Raw genomic sequence first — 26,642 nt, forward strand, 5'->3', positions numbered from 1 at the left:
AATATATTTTAAATTTAAATTTAAAAAGAGAAAATTGAACTTAAATGCCTAGAAAAGAGCTTGACAAGGATTTTGGCAATGCAGTAGGCTCCCAACAGACATCATGGCAGACCAAAGGCAGACTGAAATAATTCAGTGAAGGCATACAGCAGGAGTTTGAAAAAACAGATGCTTCAGTGCATTTTTAAAAACTGAGTAGATACCATATTGACTGATCATTCTTGGAGATTTTTTTTTTTCTGGCCTAGTTAGAAAAGCTTTGTGGTGGTTAACTAGGATAATCTACCTTAGCAGGTTCAAATTGTAAACGTAGAAGTATTTTAATTCCTCTCATATTAATTCAGAACTCCTAGTTAATGCTAAACTGTTTTAAACAATTGTAAATTGGAGTTCAGCTGCACTGTTTCTGTTTGTTTTGTTAAACTCATGCAAGTGTTAAGCTCTTTTCTTTCCCTGATGCTAAAAATAGTATGTAATGACTGACATAAGCATTCAAAATATTACATGATACCTTCTTGCTTGAGGAAAATCTGAAATTAATATTACAGTCCAGATCTTAAAAGAACAATAAAGGTTGCTCCAGAGTTGGTTTGGTAAATTAGGGTTGCTTGAGTTGGAAAGGAAGGGAAGGTAGGTGCCTTGATACAGGATCTGAGATTGTAAAAGACATCATGAGACTTGGATATGGATGGGTTTGGTTTTGGTATTTGTTTAAATTGTCAGTACAGTAAAGGATAATCAATAGAACTGTAGTCAAAATGTACAAAATAAATGCTATGTAGGCATTACTTTGGTCTGTGATACATAGCTTTTCATGGCACCGTGGAAACTGGTCTCTTCTCTTGGGCACAGGACTGACAAGATTAGCCAGTCTGCTATGTGTGCAAGGATTATTTTTTTCCCCTGAATTATTGGTGGGATGAGGGTAACCTGGTGCTAAAAGTCCATAGTGTTACAGAAGGTGGACTGGTTTTAATTCCCTGTTTGAGCGGGTTAGAATTATTGTTATGGGGAGGTAATGCAGGCTGACAGAGCAAAAAATTAGAATATCCATGTCACACAGTTTTGCGGTATGTTGTTAATCTTGTCTTCTGTCTTTCTTCAAGCAAGGGTGACAGATTTCTGTTTGTTGTAGTTAGATTGTTGATTTCTGCTTGAGGTATTTTAACCTGTCTATACAGATAGTTTGCTTAAAGCAGCCTTTTGCAGGGAATTTAGTATTATTTCATCCTCTCTCCTTTGCTTTGAGCATCCAAGGTTGCAGGCAGCTGACTCCCACTCTCACATTTTATAGTATTACATATGTGTATGATTTTTATAGAAGTGTGATGGCATTAATTGACATTTTGGGGGTCTAGTTTGAAACGCGAAGAACTTATATTGCAGTACATAGCTTGAAACGTTTCTTAGCTCTGGACTGATTCTTACTCTGTGCAGTCCAGTGTAACCTTTATTTAGAAAGGGGAGGGTATAGCAGGAAAGGATTGAAAACTATTCCAGTGAGATTTGAGGAGAGTTAAGATGTTGAGATCAAACAAAGCCAGGAATAAATGACACTGAGGGGAAAAAAAAAAAATATATATATATAAAGCAAGTCTGCTGGATTTAGCATAGTAACAAATGTGGTAACAGGATGTACAAATTGCAGTTTTAAGCCAGATAGTCACTAAATAAGCAACCTTTTATTCTGAGCGTGAGGCATTATCCTATTTCTCAAGTTTGTAGCTTGAGACTTGCAGTGTAGGTTCTATCAGGCAGTTTAGTTTACGCTTGTGATTCCCTTAATGACTGTGGGAAATAAATAGGAAGCTCATTATTTGGAGATGTCATTTTATTCAGTGTTTGCATATGGCAAGACAAGTTCCGCAGCTAACTTCTTCCTCTTGGTATGACTGCCAGGCTACGTAAACAGTGAGTTCAGCAGTAAGTTGAGGCTTACCACTTCACTGGAGAGTTGCCTTGGGGGAGTGTTTTCAAAATCCTGAAGCAGTTGAGCATCTTGGTTTTGTGACTCAGCCAGTCTGCACCTGGTGTTTGGAAGTCTCCTCTGGGTGGACTCTTCCCTATTTCTGTATGGTTGGAAGGCTAAGGCATGCCTGGTCAGGCTTCCCCCTGCCCTCTGCATTATCCTGCTGAGGGGAAGAAAAACCAAGTCTGACAAAGTGAGCAGAGCTGTTACTGTCTGCGACACTGTATATGACCCATCCCATTAGAAACAAGTGACTTTTATTTAACCTAATGGTAAAATCTGAGTATGTCTCATACTAGATGACTTGGTGCAGATATATCCAAATGGCAGGTAAAAGGATTGTCTTTGGCTGTTACTTGAACAAATAGACATTTTGGTTATACTTGGAGAGCTTTTCTTTTGTACAATTCTTTTGCTTTAAATCTGCACTAACAGAAAAATACCTTCAGGTTGTCATCTCCTTTGTGCTTCATTTTACTTTAAGAACTAGTGTGGTGCCTGTTTGGTTCCCATAATCTAGAAATTAACACTGCCAGTTATCTCTATCTGGTTCCATTTGGGGCGCTTGCCCTTCTGCACTTGCAAGCTCCACCGCTTTGCACAGGCCTGGGGGTGACCATTGGTCTCTGGGCTGACACCAGTGTTTTCAGAACTGCCAAAAAAAAGTTGCATTTCACAAAATTGTCTTCTCTTCCTTCTACTACATTTGGGTTTGTGTTTCTGCTGATGACTAGCACCCATCATACAGTGCTTTAGATTGCATTCACCTTTTGGATTTCCTCTTCCAGTGTAAGTGCTATCACTTCTGATTCTTGTATTTTTGGAAGTATTTGAGTTTTATCCTATTTGTCAATTCTTTCTTTATGGAAAATGGTTGGGAATGATGCTTGAGTACCTGGCTATAACCATTCGGTACTGTGGAATCTTTTCTGTTTGTTGTCAAATGTGAAGGTAGTATAAACGTTTTAATTTCCTTTTGTTTTGTTTTTTGTGTTCAGATTTGTTATGGTGCAACTCTCCTCCTTTCTTCCCCTGTAACTTTGGGAGAGGGGGCAGCATGTGGTAAAGCATTCCCTTCCTGGCTCTTTGCTTCCAGAAACAAAACTGCTTGATGTAGACGAGACAGTTCACATCTCTCCCCGGTTTTGAGGGTACTGAACCTAATATGACACTTAGATAGAAGTATCGATGGTGAACTTTCAGACTTACTTGTTTAATTTTTAACTGACAGGTTTTTCAACACTTTAGTGCAAGTTCTGTTGTGCTCAGTAGCAACTTACAGTCTTAATTAAGGGTATAAGATAGTTTTAAGCAAAGCTGCGTGTTTTGAGTCTCAGACTTCCAAAGCTCCTATTTTTATCAATATGAGGATCAATTTAGTGACCCAAATATTGAGCTATATGGAGTAAGAAAAAAAAAAAGTAGTTTTTGTTTCTAGGAGGGAAATTAGTTGGGAGAATGGAGCAAAAATGACAGGACAGAGGGAACTAGCTTTTAAGGAGCTATAAATAATGACCAAGGCAGGAATGGTGAAAGGGTGTGGGTGAATACAGGCCTGTTCAGAGTATTCTCTTTCCCTGTACCTTCATCTTCTCAAATCTTGCTTTAAGTAGCTACAATAAGGTATGTGGCTTCTTAGTACACTATTAAGCATCTGGGAGTTATAGTTGTTTGTCAGTGGCCTATGTTCCTGGCTTTCAGCAAAGCATTACTGCATTCTTTTTTTTTTTTTTTTTTTTTTTTGTCCCATTATTTATGCTTCTTCTAGGCAGCAAATTAACTGCAGATATGATTTAGCCTTTTGACAGCACCTACCAAATGTTAACCTGCATCGGCTGCCCAGTCAGTACCAGTATGAGTGTGCCTTGCTCTGTGTTGCTGTTCTCCTGTTTTGGGGCCTCAGTGTGACAAAATGAGATGGATTTATAATTCCCAAAGGGTTTACTAAATATTACGTTGTCATCCTCTTTTTGCAAACTGAAACAGAGCTCTTGCCTCTCAGAGATGAAAAACCACTAAATAAATATTTTTTTATTTCTTTGTGGAAATGTAAACTTGCTTTTAAGATGGCAATGAAAACATCGCTTTTGGTTTAGGAAAACCCTCAGCAGCAAGCTCTTGAAGGCTGGCAGAAGATTATTACATGTTTCCCCTGTTTGTACGTTCTTGCCATGACCACCACTGTTAAAGGCCTGCTACAGGATAAATTCTTTCAGGGCTTTTGTCTGGTCTCTAGTAAGGCATTTTAAAAATATCTTTTAATGGTGTTGTAAAATGACTGCACAATTGAGTGTAGTCTTTGGTTCAATAGCATGTGAAAGTCTTCTTAATGTTGTCATCATGTTAAGTGTGACAGCTCTTTAACAATGCTGATACAGAATAGGAGTACCTTTTCACTTGAGTTCAGGTAGATAATTCAAATCAGGTTTTAACCAAATTGTTTAGGTCACCATTTATACTCTTCTTAAACGCACACACAAAAAAATCCCTAAAATGTAATTAAACACTCTTTATAAATACGTCTTGTCTGTGGTTCTGGATTGCCTGATATCTTGGGTAGGCTGGACTTGAGTTCTCATGGTTCAGGCATGCCTGATCTTGCCACTGACGTCTGTGTAGTACTTCTTTTATATCTTGTCAGTTTTATAGTGAAGTCATCTCAAACCTTTGCCTTTCAAGCTTCTAGCTTTCACTCCCATCAAGCTGTCTGCATAAATGTATTGTATCGGTGGTGTGGTGGTACTGCTGCTGAGTTCAAAAAATCAGAAGAAATTCTGAATTAATGTTTAAAGTCTGCTTAGTGACCTGTTAGGGGGCTTCACTTGTTTCATTCTTGCAGGAGCCTTATAGCAGATACAGGTTTTTGTTGGTGGTTTGTTGTTGGCTTTTTTTCCCTCCTATAATTAGTATTGGTAGCATGGTGGTGGTGTTTTGTAATTTTTTTTATACTGAACAAAGGAACAGGTTTCAGTATTTTATGTCAGCTCCCTTTTATGCTGAGTCCAACTATGCTTGGCCTTAATTGGATTGCTTCTTTTGCTGCAAAAGAACTAGGAGTAGGGCAGCCTACTCAAGAGGTCTCTAGGCTGTTTTTAAAGCTGTAAGACTGACTCCCTTAGCTGTAAAACCCAGAAAGTGAACCCCTTTATCCACAGCTGGCATTTCTGGAGGTGTTGTTGCCCTTTCACCACGTAATTTGTGAGGCGTGAGGGCAAAGTCGGAGATCAGAGTGGCTCGGTTCCCTGTGAAGAGCAGCCTTTTGCTGCAGGAAGGTGGTTTCTGTGTGTGGGTTAGGATGCACAGTGTGGGTTGCATTAATCTTGGCTGATACTGAACTTGAATTTCATGTCATAAACAGTGATATTTGATGCTGTAGAGGAGCTGCCCTCAGAAGTGTATTTTTGTACTAAGAATCTAAGCAGTGTCAGTAGGCCATCAAAGAAATCAAACCCTGAGTCCAGGGAAGGATCTGATTTATAATGTAACCCTGATGCAGCTGCGTGTACTGGCACAAAGCGGTGGGAAGGGCAAGGCTATTTATGTTGGCACGTCCTATATACAAGTGGTAAGTGTTAGTAGACAGCTTGATGTGGATGTCCGAGCTAGCAAAGCTTTCCTGTGATCATGCATGCTTTAGAGTAACAGACGTGTCAAAACAGAGAGAAGCTGACCTGTGTTGTAGAAATGGCTTGGGATAAAGGGTTATTCAAAAATACAACTCAGAACAAGCATCTCTCAGTTTGCAAAGGAGTGTAAAACTGGCAAATTATGGCATCTCTGCTGCTTATTAATATATTTCCTTCCTGCCTTCCCCTTCCCTGGAACTGGAATGCTATAACGGTGCTCTCCTGGAGGAGAACAGGCTCTTTGGGCTGTCGGCGGCTGCTTGTGTGCACTGCATAGCTTGTCTGACCAGGCAGATCGAGACCTGACCTGCTAGAGATGTGTTACTCTCAAGTTAGCCATTAGTAGGCAGTAATTCTCTCCAGTCGCAGAGAGCGTAACCTATTGAATTAACGCATCTCTCCTCTAACCCCATCTCCTGCAGTGAGGCCAGTATTTTACATATTGTTATTAGGCAGATCTTGCACTATTAAAAGTTGAACTCCGATTTATATTTGAAATTGTATTGTACCTAAAACGTATTATACCTTCTGCAAATAGCATTTCTTGTGCACAAAAAGGAATTTTTTTTTTTTTCCCCTGAATGACTTGTTCTCAGCCCTACCTCAGATTGCATGACCTGTTACATAATCCAACAATTCTGCAAAGGGCATTTCTTTTAAAAGGTCGTTGTATTAAAATGCTGCTTCATCACGAATGAGATGGAGCAGCTCGTACCTGCAGAATGCATAAAAGGGAAAAAAGAGGCTTGCCATTCAGTATGTGTTTCCTTCATGCTAGAGAGAAATGTAATCAGTCTCCTTACAAACACACGTTTGTTGGATCAGGAAAGGTCAAAGCAAAATTGAGGAATACTTTAAACCTTTAGCTCTCTCTAATGGCATAGGCTGAGGATTTTAAATAACTAATCTGAACGCTAGATATTTATGTTATCCTCACCAACATTTTGTAGTGTTTTCAGTATTTTTAAGATGCAAATGTAGTGCTCTTAAATTTTTTGACATCTCTAGCATGTAGGCTTCAGTTGCTGTGTTACATGTGAACATGGGACACATTGCTGCATTTCTGTGTTAGAAAGCTGAATTTCTTCCCCCTTATTTCCAGGGAGTGGGTTCTTAGTTATTAACAAGTTATTTTTTGGCAATATATGAGAGCCTCTTCTGCTCCTGTGTCATTCTCCTTTAGAGAGATTCTTGTATATTCCTTAGCTGCAACAGTAATATTTCTGTAGTGACTTTAAAAAAAGTAATTAAAACTAATAAATGCTGGCTTATTTAGGTTTTTTTGTCTCCCTGCATGGATGACTGAAGTCTTTATGTCCCTAAGTTGTGCCAGGGAGAAGCAAAAATGGAAAGATCAGGATAATAATGCCTGCCTTTTCTGAGGATGATGCCAATTTAATTTTTGGAAAAACACTTGAGAAAGTAGTCTGCACATTCTCCATGGAAGGAAATCTCTTGCCATAAATGCTTCTTGATGTGCTCAAACCGGCTTCCTGACAGCATGTGCTCTTCAGAACAACCAGGCATGCAAAAGCAGCATTTGCCACACAATTACATAGTTTTGAAAAGGTGTGGTGTAGCATCCTGCGCCAGCCAGCGTCAGGTAAGCAACAGTCCCAGCTCCTTTGGGTGATGAGGTTGGGTGCCTGATACCAACAGCCAGTTTGAGTGTTGTTCTGTAAGTGTCTGTGGATAAGGGGATTTTTTTGCCTTTGGATTAGAATAGTTTATAGCTCAAGGTCTTACTAGAGGGAGAGCATGAATACATAATGAACATGATTACCACTTACATGTCTGCTCTGCATCCCTAATCAGTTGACTAGAGAATGAAAACTGCCTTGAGTCACTTGACTCTTGCAGCAGTCCTCCAACACCCAGCCCTTCAGTTCTAGTCAGCCCAGGGCAACATTTTCTAGTCATGTATGTAGCACTCGGGAACCCGATGATGACAAGCCTCTTTGGGTTTTAAGATATTTTAATATTAAGAATGGTGCGTCTTGCCCTGAATTGAGATGCGTGTCCTCTGTGAGGAACAACTTGCTGTTTTCCCGGAATCGCTCAAATGGCTTTGTCATCCACATTTAATTGCTGTTACATAAGTTGTTGGTCTACATGAACTGCCAAATGAAGTTACCCGGACTTGCTTTTTTTAAAGCACGTGATTGACATGGTACATAGCTAAATATAATTCTGTTTAGGATGTTGTCTTCTGTGCTACTTGCAGTGCATGTGAGCTACTTCAGAGATGGCTAGGAGTAGTTCTTGAGCGATGTCCTTTAATATTTTCTTTGAAACATGAAGAAATGTGCTTTTTTTAAGGCATTGAACAAGTGCAGGGACTTGCTGTTGATCCAGATACCAGTAGCTGTTTCACAGGCAAGTTAACACATGCTTCAGATTGATCAGAGCTGGCTTCATAATGACTCTGCCAGCCTCTTGTTTGTTTGGAGAGTGTTGGTCCAAGCGTTATAAGCGAATGAGAGATTTTTCCATACTTCCTATAGAAGTGAATGCTTTGATACCATGTCTGCAATGATATTTAAAAATGTCTCCCCAACCAGGATGTCTGAAGCAGAAAATCACTTTAATACATAAACTCACAGGGCAGAGAGGCTTGGAGCATCCTAGTTTATGCTCCTTCAACTCCTCTAAGTGGATGGGCTTAAAACAAAAAGCAGGATTTGATAAGGAAGAAGCTATAAATTGAAGATAGAGCTTGCACTCAGTAGAAAATGAGCGATGATAGAGACTGCAGAACATGCTTTGGGGATAAGCTTGTGCAAAAATACCATCTTTTTACCCCATGTCTGCTCCTCACACATCATCTGAATAGTTTATACATGCGAAACACTGCTTTAGTTATCAGCATGTCTTAAGTCCTTTGCAGAAAGATACAGGAATTGGCAAGTTAGAGATCTTTAACAAAGACAGCAATTTGATATCGAGTTTGCTTACTGTTTTAAAGTGGAATGTAGTACAGTTTTGTTTCGTTTTTCCAGTAACTGAGCGAAATACCAAGTTTCCCAGCTGTTTGTAAAAGACCTAAGTCAGTGTTCCAGTTACTTCTTCAGACTGTGCTCTTTTATAGCACCAGAGAACTAGAACTTTGTTTTTTCCTAGTTTTTTAGCTAGAAAGAAGATCTGCGGTTTCCTACACTTCAAAATGTGGCTATAGCCAGCAGGCTGACATCAATATAGAGCTAAAATGAGGGGATAGATATTAATTTATTGATCTGACTTTTCTTCTTTTGCTGATATTCCAGGCTCAAATCTATTTTCATGCCATCTGCCATATGGTATCAAACATACAGGTATGGGCTTGTGGCAAGAGTAGAAGAATTGTAAACACTGTCCACAAGTCATGAAATTGTGTGTGAATGAGAGAGATGTCCAGAGAAGATTTCTGAACCAAAACAGTTTATATAAATGAGAATGTATTTGGGGTGAAAGTAACTTCCTGAAATTGGAAGTACTTAGCTGTAATTGCTATGACACGCCAGTGTCTTTTCTATCCAGTAATATTTCTATGAACCATGGTTTGATGCATTTTTTTTTAGTGAATTATGGTTACTGAGATCAGTTTTTGCACAATAAAAGCGACCATAAAATGATAGTTACACTTGAAAGTCATTGCAGTGTGAAGTTAAGCATTGCTTTTTTTATTCGGAGGAAACTCTTGAATAAAAGCATCCATGGTGTGAATGTATGTGGGAGAAGATGAATGGATAGCTTTAGGGCCTCAACCTGATCTAAAGGTTTACGTTTTGGGGAGGCAGTTGTACCAGAGGACCTTCAGAAATCCTTTCCAGTCTGAATTCTCTGATTTATAACCCAGAAGCTGATCCTGTGTCCTTTGTCCATCCGTCTGTGCAGATAAGTCACATGGGGCATATTTCCCCAGTGAGGGCTGTGAAACCATTTAAGGACTCTGAATTTTACTTCAGCAAACGAATGACATTAGTTTGTCCATAAATCTTTTTGCATGTCAAACTAATCAAGGTTTTCTAATGCGCAGAGAAATGAGGAATGTTGGCCTGAATCCAGAAAATATTAATCCTCATGTCTGTGGACCCTGGAGAAAGTAATCCTTAGGTTTCCCTCTCTGTGAAATGAATCTAATACTGTATCGTGGGCTCATGCATTATATGATGCTCTCTGGGTAACGTTTTGTGCTGTAGTAAGTCATAACCTACCTTCAGCTATATAAAGCTGTAAAATGAGATTGCAGGAATTACTTTCATGTATTGGTCCAGTTCTCAGTATGCTTATAGACAGTATAGACTCATCTGGATATCTGATACACATGTCAAAGTGCTCTTTTTAAAGCTGCTTCTATAGTTGGCTAAAGAATAGGGCAAAACAGAGCAAGAAAATTAACGCCAGTTTTTAGTTTATGGAACTGGTGTGGGTGCATTTTGGGGACTATAGCCAAAGGTGGTCTGATGTGGCATGTGATGGTTATGGGCGCTGTGGCAGTGGGTGAGTCATACCCAGCACAGAGGAGAGGGAGGTGCTGCAAAATTTAAACCCAGCTCTTATCAGTGGTATTAAAAATCACTCTCTCTAGTGAGAAAAGAATGGGAAACCATCAAACCTGCTAGCTGATAGGTGAAAACAGGCAGGATGCTTTAAGTGCTTTCCGTGGAATTGAGGTACCTTCACCCTTCTCCTCCAGCTGTGTGCCAGCTGTCACTTTTTTGTAGATTAGACTAATTTCAGATACTTTGGTTTAGTAAAGGTGAGCATTGGAAAAAACCTAAACATTAATTAGGTTGCCTTCCCCCCCCCTCCCTTAAATGAAGTAAATATGCAGTACTTTGACAACGTGATGGTGGGTTTTTTCTGCCCTCAAAAAATTCATCACTTAATTAACACCCTTGGCTGAAGAAGATAAAGGTGTTAATTAGACAGAGTACCAGTTTAAGTAGCAGACACCTGGTGCTCAGGTTTTCAAAGTCCCGATGATGGGTGCAGTAGGAAAATGGAGAGAGGGGAGGAGGAGGGCAGATTCTTACTGTAGTTTTCTTTTGATGTTCTGATGAAAGTTATAAGTGAGACTGTTGCCATGTAAAATAAGCTAAAGTGAGGGCAGAGCAAAGCCAGCGGAGGAGTGCAGTGTGGACTGCCCAAGATCGTCTGTGCTTTCATATTTTAATAAAGTCGTTACAGCTAGCATTTAGTTTCATCCCCTTTTGTGAAACTGCAATAGGTTTGGTCATTCCCTTAAGTTCCAGCCCCACTTTGAACCCCTGAGTCCCTGATATGAGTCCCTGATATGGGGACCAGACTTCCCTTGGAAGGAGGTGGTTGTCTCTGAGATGGTACAAATGCAGCCTTTGAGGAGCATGCGAAGTGTTTGAATCTGCTTGTATTATATTCTTCCCTTTTGTATCCTAATAACTGCAGATTTTTTCTTAATTCCACTACAGAAGATCAAGCAATTTATCTAGTTGCTCTGAAGCATGTGCCTGTGGTGGTAAAGCTTTGTTTTGTTTTACCTGTGAAGACCTTAAGGTACTTGGAAAAGATGGAAGATTTTTTTTTTTTAAATTAAAAAAAACAGGCTGCATAATCCAGAATACCAATTAAGAAAAAGGTGTGAAAACACTAATGAAGAGACCTCACTGAAAGCTTCACCCCTAATGCCTGTTTTTGGTAGCAGAACTTCAATACCAAGGGTGGTGACATTTGCTAGAGAAACATCAGTATCTCACCTAGAGCATTTTGCATAACACTGATCTATAGAACACATAAAACTTCACTTTGGCAAAGATATTTGACTTTTTGCTATTCCATTTAGGAAGGGCATTCCTGAAGGCATGTATTTATGAAAATGAATAACACTGTATTAATAAGGAAATTTAAAATGGGTTTTCAGAGGTGAAGAAAAACAAAAAAAGGGCTATCTTAGCTCTATTTTATTCAGTCTATAAATAAGTGGAATTGCAGGCAAAGGTCTCAATCAGTGCACAGAAATAAATTCTCCAGAACTGTGCTAAAGGCCTGAGAGCAGTGGAGAAGCAGTGAAATGCAGACAGGTGGTGGGCTAATAGGACAAATAGGAAACAGCCTCCTCCTGTGTATGTGATGGTCTTCATGGTAAATATAGACAAGCTGTAAAGTGTTCAGTCCCTAAGCAGTCTACACTTAACCTGTGTTTTGTGGGTTCATACTGAAAATCAGGGTTATTTTTGCACTGGTTTTGCAAACTCTTATTTTGACCTTTGAACCATGTTTTCTTTCTTCATATAAGTGTAATTGACCACAAGCTAAAGATGGATCAGGATAGGATAGGAGACTTACCTTGCTTGATGGAGATGTGCACTGCTTTGCCCTGACTGTAAAATTGCTTTGTGACAGCTATACTTCTTCTGGTTGAAAACGTCCTTGGAAATACACTGTTTCCTTCATTTGGGTCACCTCTGGATGTTCTTGTGCCTGTGTCCTGCTTTGAACCTCTCCAAACAGCCCCTTGTGCGCTTGGGCTTCTTGTTTCCTGATCTTTGCAGACTTTTTTCAAGAGAGTCTCCTCTTGCTATTTGGTGTTGATGGTCTTGCGCTTGTTCTCAGCTTTAATCATGCTTGATATACATAAAGCGGAGAGAAATTAGTTTGTTCTATGTTATTACAGCTTTTTGCAGTACCTGCATTTCATTTAAACCTGGTTGTTTCTGTCTTTGCTGGGACTGCTTTAACACTTCCTTTCCTCAGCTAGCATTACCTATGTTTGCTTAAGGCAAAATGCAGCTTTATTTTTTAAACCCCTTTCTTTAGACCAGACTTTAACTTGAGGAGATCAATATATTCTCCCTGCTTTGCTTCTCCAGTGCCATTGTCATTGATTCTTTTGCAAGCTGCTGCATCTTGTGTTAAATTTCAGTAACAAAAGGATATTTAAATCAATAGCGCAATCATTTCTGCAGGTCAGGGATGATTTTTTTCATGTATTGCTTTCTATATATTCTTAGACTGGTAGATCACTGCTAGCCTATTTTATAATAACTGTTCATCTCTCTATCAAGATCCTATTTTGTGTGTTTATTCTAGCAGGCGAGGAAATTGGCAGTTTCTTTGGTCATTGCAGTAGTGGTTTTAAGCTATTTGGGGGGGGTCCAGCCGAGGTGGAACACAAGCTGCTCTACAGCCTTCAGAATTTGGTCAGAATTACAGTGAAGTATTTCTCACATGGTTCTAATATGTATAAATTTCTAGTTGTATGCTGTATTTAATCCTACAGTTCCGTGATCACGTCAGCAAGTGGGGAAGCCTTGTTCTGTCTCCCACCCGCACTTCTTCCAGAGGTACTTGGTTACCGACTTCTGGCTTTGGTCAGTGAGGGAAATAGCTGCAGTTGGAAGGGGTGCTGCTACCATGTGAGGTTGGAAGGGGTATTACTATTATGTAAAGCTGTGATTCGTTTATATGCCAAAGCTGGAATGTAGCTTGGCCTTGCTTGCTCTTGGCCAACAGGTAGCTCATAAATACCGACAAACGAAAAATTGATCTGAAAAGGTGTCTTTCATGGATAAAGCCTCATTAATGAAAACAGATTGCTCAAGAGCAGTAAAGCCAGGCTTTTGTGCTCATTTGAACTCGCCATTTTTAGGCTTCTTGTCCACTCTCCTCTTCTGAACTCTACATTTGTCTAATATGGAGCTTTTCCAGCTTTCTGGCTCTGGGAGTCTGCTGTACGCACTTCTCTTACTGCATATGGAAATTTTTGGTTGCCCTTTTTGAATAGCTCTTAGCTTCTTCACTCACCACTCCCAGTTCAAGTGCACCTGTCTTTCAAAATGCATTTTGTTCTTAAACTGGATTTAGTGGTTCGTCACTACAATACAAATTTTAACATACAGAGTTGCAAATGTGAAGAGCTCTGCACACTGGATTTCATTAGTCTTTGACAGAATTGTATGTGGAGACTAATTTGTTTTCCTAACTTTAGACCATTAATCAATTGCTTTCCACACCTTTATTCTCACAATTGGTAGATGAGATCAAATCTTCAATAAACAAACATCACTCCAGAAGTGATTTAATGTTACTGCTGCTTGTTCTTCATTCTGTCCTTCAGGTAGATATCCATCAACTAATAACAACAACAAAAAAATTGGTTGGAAACATAATCATGTACTTAAATAGTTTCACTTTCTAGACAATTGTGCGTTATCTTTCTTGCATTCTGGTATATTGTGAAAGCTTGTAAATACTTTGCAAGGGATATTTAACAGTAGGCTTTCCCTTGGTTTTTTATGCATGATAGCAATTAGCATTAAAAATAACCAAAACCTGAACAACTCTCTGCCTCAAACACCTTTTTGTTTTAATGTGGGGAAGCTCACTGTGTAACAGAATAACTCATGACTGTAATGAAATAAATACAGCTGTCAATATAACGAAAATTACGTATCAAAACTTCATAATAATATTTTCTTGTCAGCACTTGAAGGTGCTTTTTCCTATTGTATTTGACATTAGGGGTTCACTTAAGATTTGGGCTATTCTGCCACTTCCCATGGGTCTGTATGATCTTAAGGTGTGATCTATGGATTATTGCCTCCTTCCTCCACACTCCCAAGAGCCCTGACCTTTGTGAGAGCCTTTAAATGTTGGCTGCAGTTTTTCTCTGCTGTTTTGTACAGGGCTGACACTTGTAAACTGAAGCTGAAAATTATTATTGCAGCCACTGCTTCCTACAGTTTAGACATTGGAAAATAAGACAGCTGTAAATTACAAATAAGGGCAGGTTTTCAGTTTTAAACAGACAATCACTTTAACAAAACCTTGACCTCTTGGCTTGATCTGTTTGTGTTTTGGTAGGTATTTGTTCTTTTGATGCTCCAGTCTCTAGAATTGTGCAGAACACAGTAATAACAAAGCAGCAAGTACTGTGCTTGGAAAAGACCAAGTAAGGAAACTGTTGGGTTCCAAAAGCCTCTTATGTAAGCAATGAAATCTGTACAGTATCATTTTCTGTTTGGTTTTGAACAATTATGGAAATCACTGACAATTGCCAAAAAGCAGGAGTACTTCGGTTTCCAGACTCCTGTTGTGTTACAAAGAGCAATCTCTGTAATATTTAGCCTCTTTTTTCCTTTAAACATGTTGTCTTGGTACTGGCAGAATTCAGCTCTTTCTGCAGCTTCTGGCTAGATATTGGAAATGACCCCCTGGCAGATGTACGGTGGCTGGAAGCGTTGCCTCAATTTACTGATACTGTTGAATGTATTGCCTTTGCTATTTCTGAAAAAAGCCTGAGACTCGTGTAGCATTTTCAATGGCACCGCCAGTCCTGTATAATGCCGTTTTTATTAATTTGTATATGGATGCTCTTCTACCGTCTTCATTCCTGTTTGTCCTTCCAGGAATTTATTCTAACCTAGAATATCTTTTTAAAGAGCACTTTTATCTCTTGGTGGGGTGGGGAGGGCCACCAAATCCAGTTTGTGTTTTTTCGTTGCCATCATGATGGAGTTATATGTGCTGATTACATGATTACTTGGATGAAGATAAAGTATTGCATTGAAATATATCATAATTTGAGACATTGTTTTCCAAGAGGTTTTGAAACAGATGGAAACATAGGGTTTAAAACTTAAAACCTGGAGAATATTTACTAAAGAGACCTTTTGATGCAGTTGTCCAGTTTAATCTTTTAAAATTATTTTTAGGCTTTGTGCAAAAGTTTATAATACTTTTAACAGCTTAGTGAATGCTGAATCAGATTGAAAACTGAAAGCTTTTGACAGTTTGTTTTAATCAAATTACTGATACTCCTTTTAATAAGAGGATTTACTGTATTCTTTTATACCACATATGTCTATTGTGTAACCTGAGTAGCAGTGCAGCTCATGGCTATTTGAAAACAATTACACCCCTTCATCCCTGCCACAAAGGTTAGGTAAGAAGCCTTTCTTGCAGAAATGGTTGCTTACTAGCCAGAGCAGCTGGAGAAGTAGGACTGAATTGCAGCTTTAGGGTTTTGAGTCACTTGGCCTTTGACTTCAGGGATGCATTTCGCGGCAGGGGAGTTAGTTCATCGTCTTTGTGCATCAGTGTTTAGTGGAAACTGGGGACCTGTAGAAGGGGGATCGTTTTCTGAGCAGTCTGCCCTGAGCTACTGTCATCTCTTTGGCTGTGAACGGTGTTTCAATATTATGATGGAAGGTATGGAGAAAAAGGCTGTAGTATAGGAGAACCACTAAGGAAAGGAGCTAGCTTATGCTATATGCTACTGCTTTAGCCTATTGCGTCTAGTAAACCGTGCTGAGCTAGATGCCAGTCTCGCGCTCTGATTTATGCCTCTATGGGAATACAAAGTCTTCCTCGTTCAGCATCCCTTGGAATGGGGACAGTCCAGCAGAGCAAGATCATAACCAGGTCTCCTGTGTTACCTCAAGCAGCAGTGTGAAAACAGTGTGATCCTTGTTAACCTCAAGGAAAAACAACGGTGGTCTTAGTGCAGTTTGTAACTGTAATTAGGGCACTTCTAGTGCTTTTTCCTCGCTCTCCCTGCAGCAATGGATTATTTGCTGTGGTATTTCTACTGAGTGTAGAGCTCGCCTCCTTTAGTGCTGGAGTACAAGGCTGGAGAATCCTTATCAAATGAGTTTGTAATTGAAACCATTTCTGAGGTTAGTATTTTTTACTTCTGAGTGTTTGTTCTTGTAGCTGTTACTTGCAGCTATGGCACAGTTACTCTTCAAACAGGGCTATGCCATCAAGGAACAGTTTCTCTGTGTGCTCTAGAGACTTTTGGTCTTGTTTTCCTGCCCAAGTGATTATTTAGAGATGCATCTATAGTGCAGACTTCCTATGTAATTGTCAAACAGTGAAACAAACAGTTATATATACATTCATGAGCGTGGCCAAATGATGTGGGGAGGTGGGAAGAACTTAATGAGTGTGCATCAGAAAATTTTCCAAGGCTTTTAAGTCCACTTTTCCATTTTCTAAAATCTGTAGAATTCTTTCAATCCTCTTCGTGAAAATAAGCCGTGAATTTGAGGAAAAGAATGAAACAATCAGAGTTTTATCAGCTGTGTGGCCCTATTAGCTGTGCTTGCTGATGAGAAGTCCTGCTGCCCAGGGAACACAGCAATATGATGGGTTTTGCTGCATAATCTGTCTGGCCAGCTGTATTCTAATCTTCTAGTTTTGGGGGGGGCTGGTGGGGGAAGAGACCAGTTTAAAGGCAACACTTTTCAGTAGATACCTTTGAAAATAGGATTGAAGGACAATTTGGTATGTCTGTGCTTTTAACACAGCTCTGAGGCTGGTAAGTATTGAAGGATTTCATGCCATAATAAGGATATTTTGGCCTGATCACAAATGTCAGCATGGCATCTCGTTTCAGAAGGTAGAAATTGTGTGGTTTGTTGAAGTCCCTTTGATGCTGTCCTTTTCTGAACTAACAAAACGATCTTTTGGCCTGTGTATGCATATACCACTGAAATTCCCGTTACCTTAGAAGGTTGTGAGACTGGAGCTGTGGTGATCCAGCTACTTCAGGAAAGTAGGTCACTTGTATCTTGGGGAAATTCCCTGCCTCTGAAGTCCAAAATAGATGGAATAAAAGGTCAAATCAGAGTTCACAGTTGCAAGCTGCATAGGGCAGAAGGTCAGGGTTTTACCCATTTTTGTCCCCCTGTAGATAGGTCGTATAAAGCAAGAATTCTCTTCAGAGGAAAGACGTCTGGCCATGAACACTTAATACTTGCCGATTACAAGGTCCACACATCCAAAAAAAGGCTTGAACGCCTGTCAGTCTGCTCAGCGGCTTGGAGGTTCCTCCTCGCTGGTGTGCCTGGCAGCCTGTGGCTTCCCAAGGGCAGCTGCCACAGGTGGATCCCCCAGAGTGGCGAGGAAAAGCACCTCGTGCCATGAAGCTGTGTCTCCCGTCAATACTCTGAGTGGAGCGCGCTGCTCTCAAGCTGTCGACCTCCACCTGCAAGTGCTCCGTGTTGTGTTTTTTCAGTGAAAGTTCTGTTATTGTAGATGCTAATGTCTTATCTAATTCTTTGTTTTCTGCACCTCATTGCTTTGTTCTTTATAAGATCTCTTGTTTTCTGCTGCTCTGTCACTGCATTTCTGCTGCCCCTCCCTCTAGCTGGGTTTGTCAAGTCGCCCATGTCAGAAACTAAACTCACGGGGGACGCCTTTGAACTGTACTGTGATGTGGTTGGGAACCCCACTCCAGAGATCCAGTGGTGGTACGCTGAAGTCAACCGGGCTGAGTCTTTCAAACAGCTTTGGGATGGCGCTCGGAAGCGCCGTGTCACCATTAACACTGCCTACGGGGCGAATGGGGTGAGTGTGCTGAGAATAACCCGCCTTACCTTGGAAGACTCTGGGACTTACGAGTGCAGGGCCAGCAACGATCCCAGGAGGAATGACTTGAGGCAAAATCCCTCCATAACGTGGATTCGAGCCCAGGCTACTATAAGCGTCCTTCAGAGTGAGTCCGGCACCCTACAGTAGTGGTACTGTAGTATCTAGAGGCAGTCTAGTGACCCTTTCCCTCCTGTTACCCTGATAAACCCTCTGCTACCTTGCCCTGATGTCTTGAACCCCTTAGACTGCTCCTCCACCTGTAGTGCTGCCGTTGTCTGCCATCTGTGTCTCTTCTCCTTAGGATCAAAGGACTTTGGAAAATCTGTGGATCTGTTTTATAGCTTCTGTGTGAAAACAAGCCCAGTGTTGAATTTGTGTTTCTTCCCTACCCCCTTTAGTTTTGTAGTAGGTTTCCAGTCACCCTAATGCTATCTTCTCCATGAGTGCCTTTACATTTGATTTCTGTGTTCTTCCCAGGTCTGACTGTTTTTTTATTTCTCCTGTTCTCTTGGAATTCCTCTGAATGCCTTCTTACATGGTTTTGCTTGCATATATGCTTCTGTACAAATCCTTCCCTTTCAGTTATGTGTGACCTTTAAATGTTTAGATTTTTCCATGAAGTCGTGGTGTTTATTTTCCTTTCTGAACAGCGCCGTTTTCCTAATGAGTTCTCTGATGCAGCAGCACTGAGCCGATGCAGCTATTCTTAATCCAGCCTATGAAGGGAGGGAGGGGAATATACTCCCCCCTGGTACTGAACTAATAACTTTAGCTAAATTACTTTTGGCTGAGAATTCAACTTCTGGCAGCAGAAAGGCTTTCAAAAGCAGAGAATATGGTTGACCCCAAATCACTTTCTGTTCTTTATTATTACAAGACAATAAAGTGTTCAGCTTGCTTCTAAAGCAGTCCCAGCCAAGTCTGGAAGTTTGTATCATCAGAGTCAGTAGAGAAAAACTCTGTTTTATTTTGCATAAGATGAAAAACTCCTGCATTTGCTAACCAGACGAAGCAAATCTCTAATGAATTATGGGTAGAGTGAATTAAATCTGCAACGTGAGCCTGGTGCATGGAGGTACAGGAGAACTTGCGTTCCCTGTGATTTCCCAATGTCCTAAGGTGGCAAAGAGCAGAGAATAGGTATTGCCTTGCTGTTGTGCTCTGTGCATAAATAAATCTTTTATGTACCACTTTGAGTTTTGTCTGGGTACAAAAATGTCAAACTCTGTAATTATGTCTCAGTTATGTTTTTGGATGCCCTAAAAAGCCCCCACCAATCCAACCAGAAAGTCTTAAACTCTCCCTAAGGTGTGGTGCTGCAGTTGGCAGTGCTGGATCAGAGAACTTACCTCTGGAAAATGGAAACTACAGTGATATATGTGGAAAAATAGCCAGTGAACCCCAGTGATTTGGATTGACTTGAAAATTTAAGTGGCATTGGGTGGTTCAGCTGAAACCTCCCCAGCTTTCAGTCCTAATGCTTGATTCCTCCTTTGTCCTTTGAGGTCCCAAAGGACTCAGATGGGTAGATTGCTTGCATAAGTGTAATTTCAGGAAATGACACTACCTTAAGACAAAGCTTAAAAATTTGTCTTCTAGGGAGTAATATTTCCTGGAAATCCCCTCTGCCCCTGTTCAGACCTTTAGTTTTCTTGAGTGTGGCAAGTTTGTGGTCCTGTGCTTCTCTCTTTTTGTGTGCAGTCAATTTTAGTAACCTACTGAGGGAGAAAATCCTTTTCATATGAAAAGTCGTCATTTGGGAATGAATTACTGTCAAGATGTCTCCATATGGAAAGGGGGTTTTTCCTCTCTTAAGCCACTGATACTAACCTGATCCAGGGATTGAAGTTTAACCTCTCATCTTCCTCCCCAGTTAACATCATCTTGTTGCATCTGGTGCTACTAATTCTGGGGTGTGTATCGTGACTTCATTGCTAAGTGCCTTGTGCCCAGGATAATTCTTCTGCTTTTGTGTTTTACTCATGGAGGGGGAAATGTTGAACCAAATACTTTAATGCTTATATTCTGTAATACTGTGTATGTTAAGAGATCTGACCAGCTACTGCTTGGGGAACAGACCACTTGGACATCGAACTCCTGTGTGACCATGCTGGAAACAGAGATGAGGGTGGGAAGCAGGTTTCCAAGCTGTCCCTGGAAGGTGGAGACTATCTTCTCTGAAGCTGCCCAAAACGTCTCAGCTGCTCTGTTGTGTGCATGAGCACAACTTATCTTTGAAACAGGAATTTTCTGACGACAATGTTAGGAGTTTCCAGCTAATGGTGGCCATTTTGCTGCTGGCCTTATTTGACATCAACATTAATGAAAGGGAACATCAAATGTTTCAAAAGAGCACAACCTCTTCACTGTCCTTAAATCACAGCTTGTTTCAGATACTGGAACTTGAATGCAGAGAGGTCAAGTACAACTTGATTTTTACACGTTAGCACCCAAGAACTAACATCTGGTTCCTGTCTCATTCCTAATTTGGATAAACAGTTTCATTTATTAATGGTTGGGGTTTTTTTGGTTGGTTGACTTGTTTGTTTAACTTTAAAATGTGATCTTGCATGAAATAAGCAGTTTAAATGATGTGTGAAAGAGCAAGATGCTGAAGAGTTTTCTTTTTAAGTGGACATCTTTCTTTGGATGTTACTGTCCCAGTAGTATTGCATTTGAAGCTTGTCTTCTAGAATTAAATCAGGCTAAGACTGCCTGATTTGTTTTCCTTTTTTTTTTTTTTCTTTTTTTTAAAAAAACAAATTGAAGTGACATAAATGCAGGTTAAATATGTAAATGAGACTGCAGTTGCCTTTCATTTTCTCAACCTAAAACTTAAAAAAGTTGCAAGTCAGACACAAAAGACTGCAGCAAGCTCCAGCAAAGCAAGCTTGAGACAGCTGTAAATATTTTCTGGACATCACAGCTTAGCAGAAACATAGGTAAGAATAGGTATGAATTAGCTCCAGGCAAGCTTTTTTTGTATGTTGAGGTTCATCAGTATTAGAGGCTGAAGACTCTGTTATCAACAGAATATGAAAGCCAGAAGATTACCACTGTCAAACCCCTTCTGGATTAAGTCTTTAACTTCCTGGTTTCTGTAGGGACTAGATTCATGGTTTTTTGGTGACTTTTTCCTGTTGCTGGCACTTGTGTGGTGGTTTCTGATGACAGCATGTATGCTTTCCATTTCCAGGATCGCTGCAGGCTGATCACCACTTCAGGCTGTGTGTCTGCGCAGCACAAGGAGCATCGGCGTCTGTTAAAACAGCGCTCGCTAGATGCGTTGCAGTCTCTGTTACAGCACCCTGAAGCCTGTCCTGCCAGTGTCCTCCTAAAAGGAAAACCACTGCATTTATTTCACAGGCTACAGAGTTGAAGACACTGTTTTCATCAAAGAAAAATGTTTAAAAAAACCTCCAGTACGATCAGTGAATCCTAGCAAAAGTTATTCCTGTAGATAAGTGTTCTAACACTGAATTATTATTTCAAACAATACTAAAAGTATTTCCAAAGCTCTGTTAGTGCTTTTCTGAGAGCGCACAGAAGCTTTTTCTTGGGCATGGAGATGCCTGTAGGGCTGTCCAGTAATGGTATGGCTTTAACAAAACAATTTTGTACCTCATAAGACCCAAACAGATCCTTGCATGGTTAAAATTCCCAGCATGGGAAAAATGAGGCAGAAACACAGTTGAAAATGTGTGTTAAGAGCAAAGTGTCTGTGAAAAGTGTCAAAAAACCCCTCCATTACTACAGTACCTACCAGTTTTTCTGCAGTTAAATGATAGTCCTGATTTTAAATAGCTTTGAAAAGAAGCTATGTAGCCAGCCTGCTGAAGAAAGGGGAAAAGGATATACAGGAGTCAAATGGCTTTGTCAGGTCATTAGTAGGTAGATATTTTTTGTACCTACCTCTCTGGGCAATAACTTAAATACTGTACTATTGGATAGATTAATGTTTTATGTAGTGAAAAATGCAGCGTTTCTGATGGTATTTTCCACTTCTCCTCTTCAGTTTCATAATTTGTGTCCAAGTGCTTTTCAGATGAATATCCAAAAGACTGCATGGATATGACTAAATTTATATTGCAAATATGTTACCACAGAGCATAACAAAATTTACAGGATTAAAAATCCTTCGCTCACTTGGCAAAAATCACAAAAGACATTCATTAGTGAGTGACTTCCTCACCCTCCTGCCCTTTGCCACTGACCAGAATGTGGAGGAGGCAGCCCTTGTGCTCAGAGAGGTTGGTGCTGTAGGAGCGTGGTTGGTGAAATGAGCAGCTGGCAACAGCTGCTTTGGAATTAATTTCACCCTTTAAAGTAAGGAAATGTATCAAAAACAGAGAACGCACAGCAGGTTTACTGCTATAGTAGTGGCCTTTGGTTCAAGCTGTAACTATAGCCAATACTAAATGAGGATATTTTTTGAAGACTAATAGCAAGATTTCTTAAATTTCCTTTAAGCTCTGTCATCCTGTGTTAGGGTTTGTTGGGTTTTGGTTTGGTGGTTTTTTTTTCTTTTTTGGGGTTTGAGTTTTGGGGGGTTTTTTTGGTTTGTTTTTTTTTTTTTTCAGAATACTTGAAACCAGCTGTGAACCATGAGACCTTCAATAGAAAGGTCTCTTTTCCAAGATCGGGAAGAAACTTGTCTCTGATTATTCTAAAAATTCATCAGCCTGTTTTGTTAGAGAGTAATAGCTATCTGCACGATCTTAAGAAAACATGGTTATCAAATGTAAGGACAGTGCCCTCATACTAATCTTATGACTTCTGGAGGGCTTTCCCCCCCCAAATGTGTATCTGGTATTAACAGGTAAGATTGTAAAGTGAAACAGCCTTAGTTTAGTTCCTAATGCAACCAGCAAAGTATGTAACTCTTGTGGTCTGTTTATGCAGTGAGGCTCACAGGTTTTTTTCTGCGTAAATGTTTATGTTTAAGGTTACTTTAGAAACAAAATAGTTCCTGACTCTAATTTTAACTTGGTGTGTATTCTTACTTCTTATCGTTAAGCATTAAAGACTTCTTTCAGCCATTCTTCATCAGATTTGTGCCTTATTCACACTGGGTGCTTGCTTGAATTTCAGACATCAGGAAAGTTGTGTTATTTGGAATATCTTGTGTGCACGGGATATCTTCCTTAGGTAGATGTTAGTCTTTTTGTAGGGGGAAGTCCACAGATGCTATTCAGAAGACTATCTAACTTTGAGAGCTATTTTGTATAGAAAATGGGTTTGTTTTAAACCTCAGTGTAAGTAGAGAAACCAAGTAATAGCCAGAAAGAAGTTGCTTCCAAAGGACCAGCTGATCTCTCATGTATCGTCGCAGGACAAGTGTTTTCCCATATTATGGTCAGTAGTGTGTAAAAGATGATTAATGGTGTTACACAGAAATCTGTAGTGATGTTAAATATTAAAGTGACCAATCTAAACTAAATCTCTTTTTTCCATGTAGGGGTGTTGATCCATAAGGTGTTGCCTTCACTAGTGGTCAGCTGTCTTACTGTGACTTTCTTGATGTATCCCAAATTAGTGCGGTGACATTCCTTGTGTAGTCTTTTTCCCTTCCCGATTCCCCTTTGAATTTTAGGCTAGTGGGGCAAAATTGCCAGTGAAGATTTGTTGCTATTTAATGTGTCCTTCGTTTCAGAGCCCAGGATCAATGCCAGTGAGGATGTAGTCATTCATCTGTACAGTCCTGCCGTCACATTGCAGTGTAACCTCACCACAAGTCCCAGCCCCCTTTCTGCCAGTTACTGGGTGAAGAACGGAGAGGAGATCCCTGGCACTAGAAAATCTTCAAACACTACAGAATACAAGTAAGTCTCTTTGGAATAATCTTCATGTTACGCTGGTGAATGACAAACTTGGTAGGCACACTGCTTTGGAATAGATGGGATGTTGGGACTCCAGGGTCCCTGGTGTTCAGCTTCACAGTGGTCAGACAAAGTGAGTTGATCTGCATTAGCACACAAAAAGTACACATAATAGAAGAACAATTCTGGGAAAAGTGTTGTCCCCAGTTGTCCCAACTAGCTCATGTAAACATAACGTCAACAAAAACATTCTGTAAACTTCTCTTTTCAATCTAAACTAATTTAGTTCTTCTCTAGAGTATGCATGATGTATGGACATAGGCACAGACACATAGTCTAGTTGTTTTTTCCTCTGAGTATATTGTGCAGTCTCTGTCTTCCTTATGTCTACATAAGGATGGATCTGCAGCTGTGCGTTTTTATTGTGCAAGGAAATGCAGTACATAAATCACTGAAATCAGCTGGTTTAGTCATTTTCTGGCCTTGGGAGATGAAAGACGGTGTTGTCTGAGTTGTTACTGATGAGTTGTCAGACCACTACTATGAAATTACACCAAATCTTGATTAAGCCAGTACAGCTGTATCACTTCTTATTTGTCAGTACATCCACATGTTCAGCATTACTCTGTTCCATGTGCGCATGCTCTGGCTTTGTTTCTACCTTCCATCTAAGGGTGTGAAGGAGAACAGAATGTGTACAGCCACCTCTTTTGTTTCACTGTAGCTTGCACCGAACGGAAATCCTTTGAGGGTTTCTGTATACCTGAAATGGGGCTTTCTTGCCATGGAGTTGATGAGAGCATATGAAAATCTGGTTTGTATGTGTAATTTTCTTGTTTTGTTTTTTCCCCCCCTTCCATTTTCTTCTCTTGATGCCAGAATGGATAGCAAATACAACTTTCCTTTCAGTGTTAAGCTAAGATGAAGATCACTTAAGGAATGTCTTTAACACCACCAGTGATAACGTACTGGAGACGTTAGACCACTTCTAACCCTCTTACTCAACTGTTATGTCAAAAAGAGGTGCTTATGCCTGGGCAAGGCCCACTATATTGTAGTGCATCTGGTTTACTGTGCCTTATCTCTGCTCTAAAGTAAGGAAACACACTCAACTGCCCTTTTTCTCTCTCTAGCAGAGCACCATGGGCTCTTTACTGCACTAATGTTGCTTACTGGCACAGGATTAAGAAATATGCAAGGTTTTCATTTCCTTAGCAAAGCATCCTTTTATCTGCAGGATTATGGAAGTTGTGTTTGATTCTGATAAAGAGGTGTTCAAGTTTTTCCTTTTTGTTTTCCACTTTAGCTCGCTTTGTTTTATCTGTTCAGTTTTGCAGTTAAAAATAATAGTCTAAATTAGTTCCATAATTACATCCTGTTATTTCCTCAGTACAATGTTTAATCCTGGATCTGAGTTTTAAGGCTCTGCTTTCTTATCTAGCAATTAACTTGATGAGCAGCCTTATCCAAAATCACCAGCTTGAGTGGTACAGAAGGTATCTTGCATCAAGATTACAGTATTGAGGTTGACTTCTCTGTAATCTGTTCCAAGCTAGGTTGGATTTTTCCTTTCAGATTCCTCAGTAAAGGAATTAAATTTGCATTCAGTTTTAACATCCTGGAGAAGGAAGAAGTAAGGTGGGCAGACTGTAAGACAATTAGTTTGTTCCCAGTGAATGAAGGATTGGTAGAGCATGGTGCAATCACAGGACAGCTTGAGAATTTGGGAAAATTTGTATTTGCAATGTAGATCTCAAATTCCCGCTCATTTATAATCTGCTTTGTTGTATCTTGTGGCTTCAGACTTTCTGTGGCATTTCTTTGTTGCATGTGGTCACACTGCATTTGATCTGTTCATTAACTTCTAGCTTGATTTGGTTATTTTATTTTTTAGATCCAGAAATACCAAATTCATGAAAGCAATGTCCACGTAGTTGTAGTTAGAAGAGGTTATTTAAGTTCAGCAGTTTTTACATGATTGATTAATCTTTTGCATTCTACTTATTTTTCTTAAATAAAAAATGTTTCAAGATGTTGTATCTTGCTAGTGAAATGTAGTTAGTTCACGAAAATTCAGTGTTGTTTACCATTCAGAATGCTTCAGAATTTGTAAGTTAAACTACATACCTTAAAAGTCCTGCTTCAGGCAACAGTAGAAGTTTAACATATCTTTCCTAATTCTTCATTAAGTCTTGATGTAGCTGCTCTTGCTGGAAGGCAGCTATAGTCAGAAAGCTCAGAGTTAAGTACAGGTCTTTAGTTCACCATTTTAATTAAAAATGGGCAAGAATTATTTGTAGTTTATTCTTTTACAAGCAGAAAGTGCCTGGAAGTGGTTCTGGCCATCCTGTGCTTTCATTCTGGAGACCTGTCCCCTAATCTACATTCATAGTTTAGAGGGGAAAAGTAGTGAATGCTTTCTGAATTCTTCATCGTTAATTGAGTTGAGTAGCAGGTTACTGAGCTAAATAGAAGAAAATGGTGTCTTGGGTGGTTTTGCATCTGCTGAAAAGTCTGCATCTACAAAATGCTGGGCTCTTCCTAAAACCGCAGGACTGAGGGAACTTGTTGGCTGAGCAAACTCGTTTCATGTGCTTGTTTGTCTATAAAACTGCAGCTGTATCAACTTACGTTTGCTTTAGTGATTTATGGTTATAATACTCCAGTAGGGCTGCCATAGTTTCACACTTTTAAAAGCAGCTTACATAGAGCTGAAAGAATACAATGTCTGTGTCTTTCACCCCTCTCTTTTAAGCATTGACTGTAGTGGATAAAAAGCAGTGATCAGAGTATGATTATCTAACTATCAAGGTCCTAAATACTGTTAACTGAAATTTGGGTATTCTCTGCCTTCCCTGGCTATTGCAGGGTCTTAGGATAGCTTAGTAATGCTTA

The 26,642-nt window shown here is 39.9% G+C and overlaps 1 protein-coding gene across 2 annotated transcripts in view; it reads left to right on the top strand.

Moving 5' to 3' along the window:
* NPTN (neuroplastin) overlaps positions 1-26,642 on the top strand; it is a 58,374-nt gene that overhangs the window by 7,337 nt on the left and 24,395 nt on the right. For both annotated transcript variants that reach the window (XM_074916690.1, XM_074916687.1), the window contains exons 2-3: positions 17,705-18,052; positions 23,582-23,750. In XM_074916690.1, coding sequence (XP_074772791.1) covers positions 17,705-18,052; positions 23,582-23,750 — 517 coding nt within the window. The remainder of the gene's footprint in view (positions 1-17,704; positions 18,053-23,581; positions 23,751-26,642) is intronic.

This window comes from Athene noctua, chromosome 13 (assembly GCF_965140245.1).
Source record: "Athene noctua chromosome 13, bAthNoc1.hap1.1, whole genome shotgun sequence".
NCBI classification, from domain to species: Eukaryota; Metazoa; Chordata; class Aves; order Strigiformes; family Strigidae; genus Athene; species Athene noctua.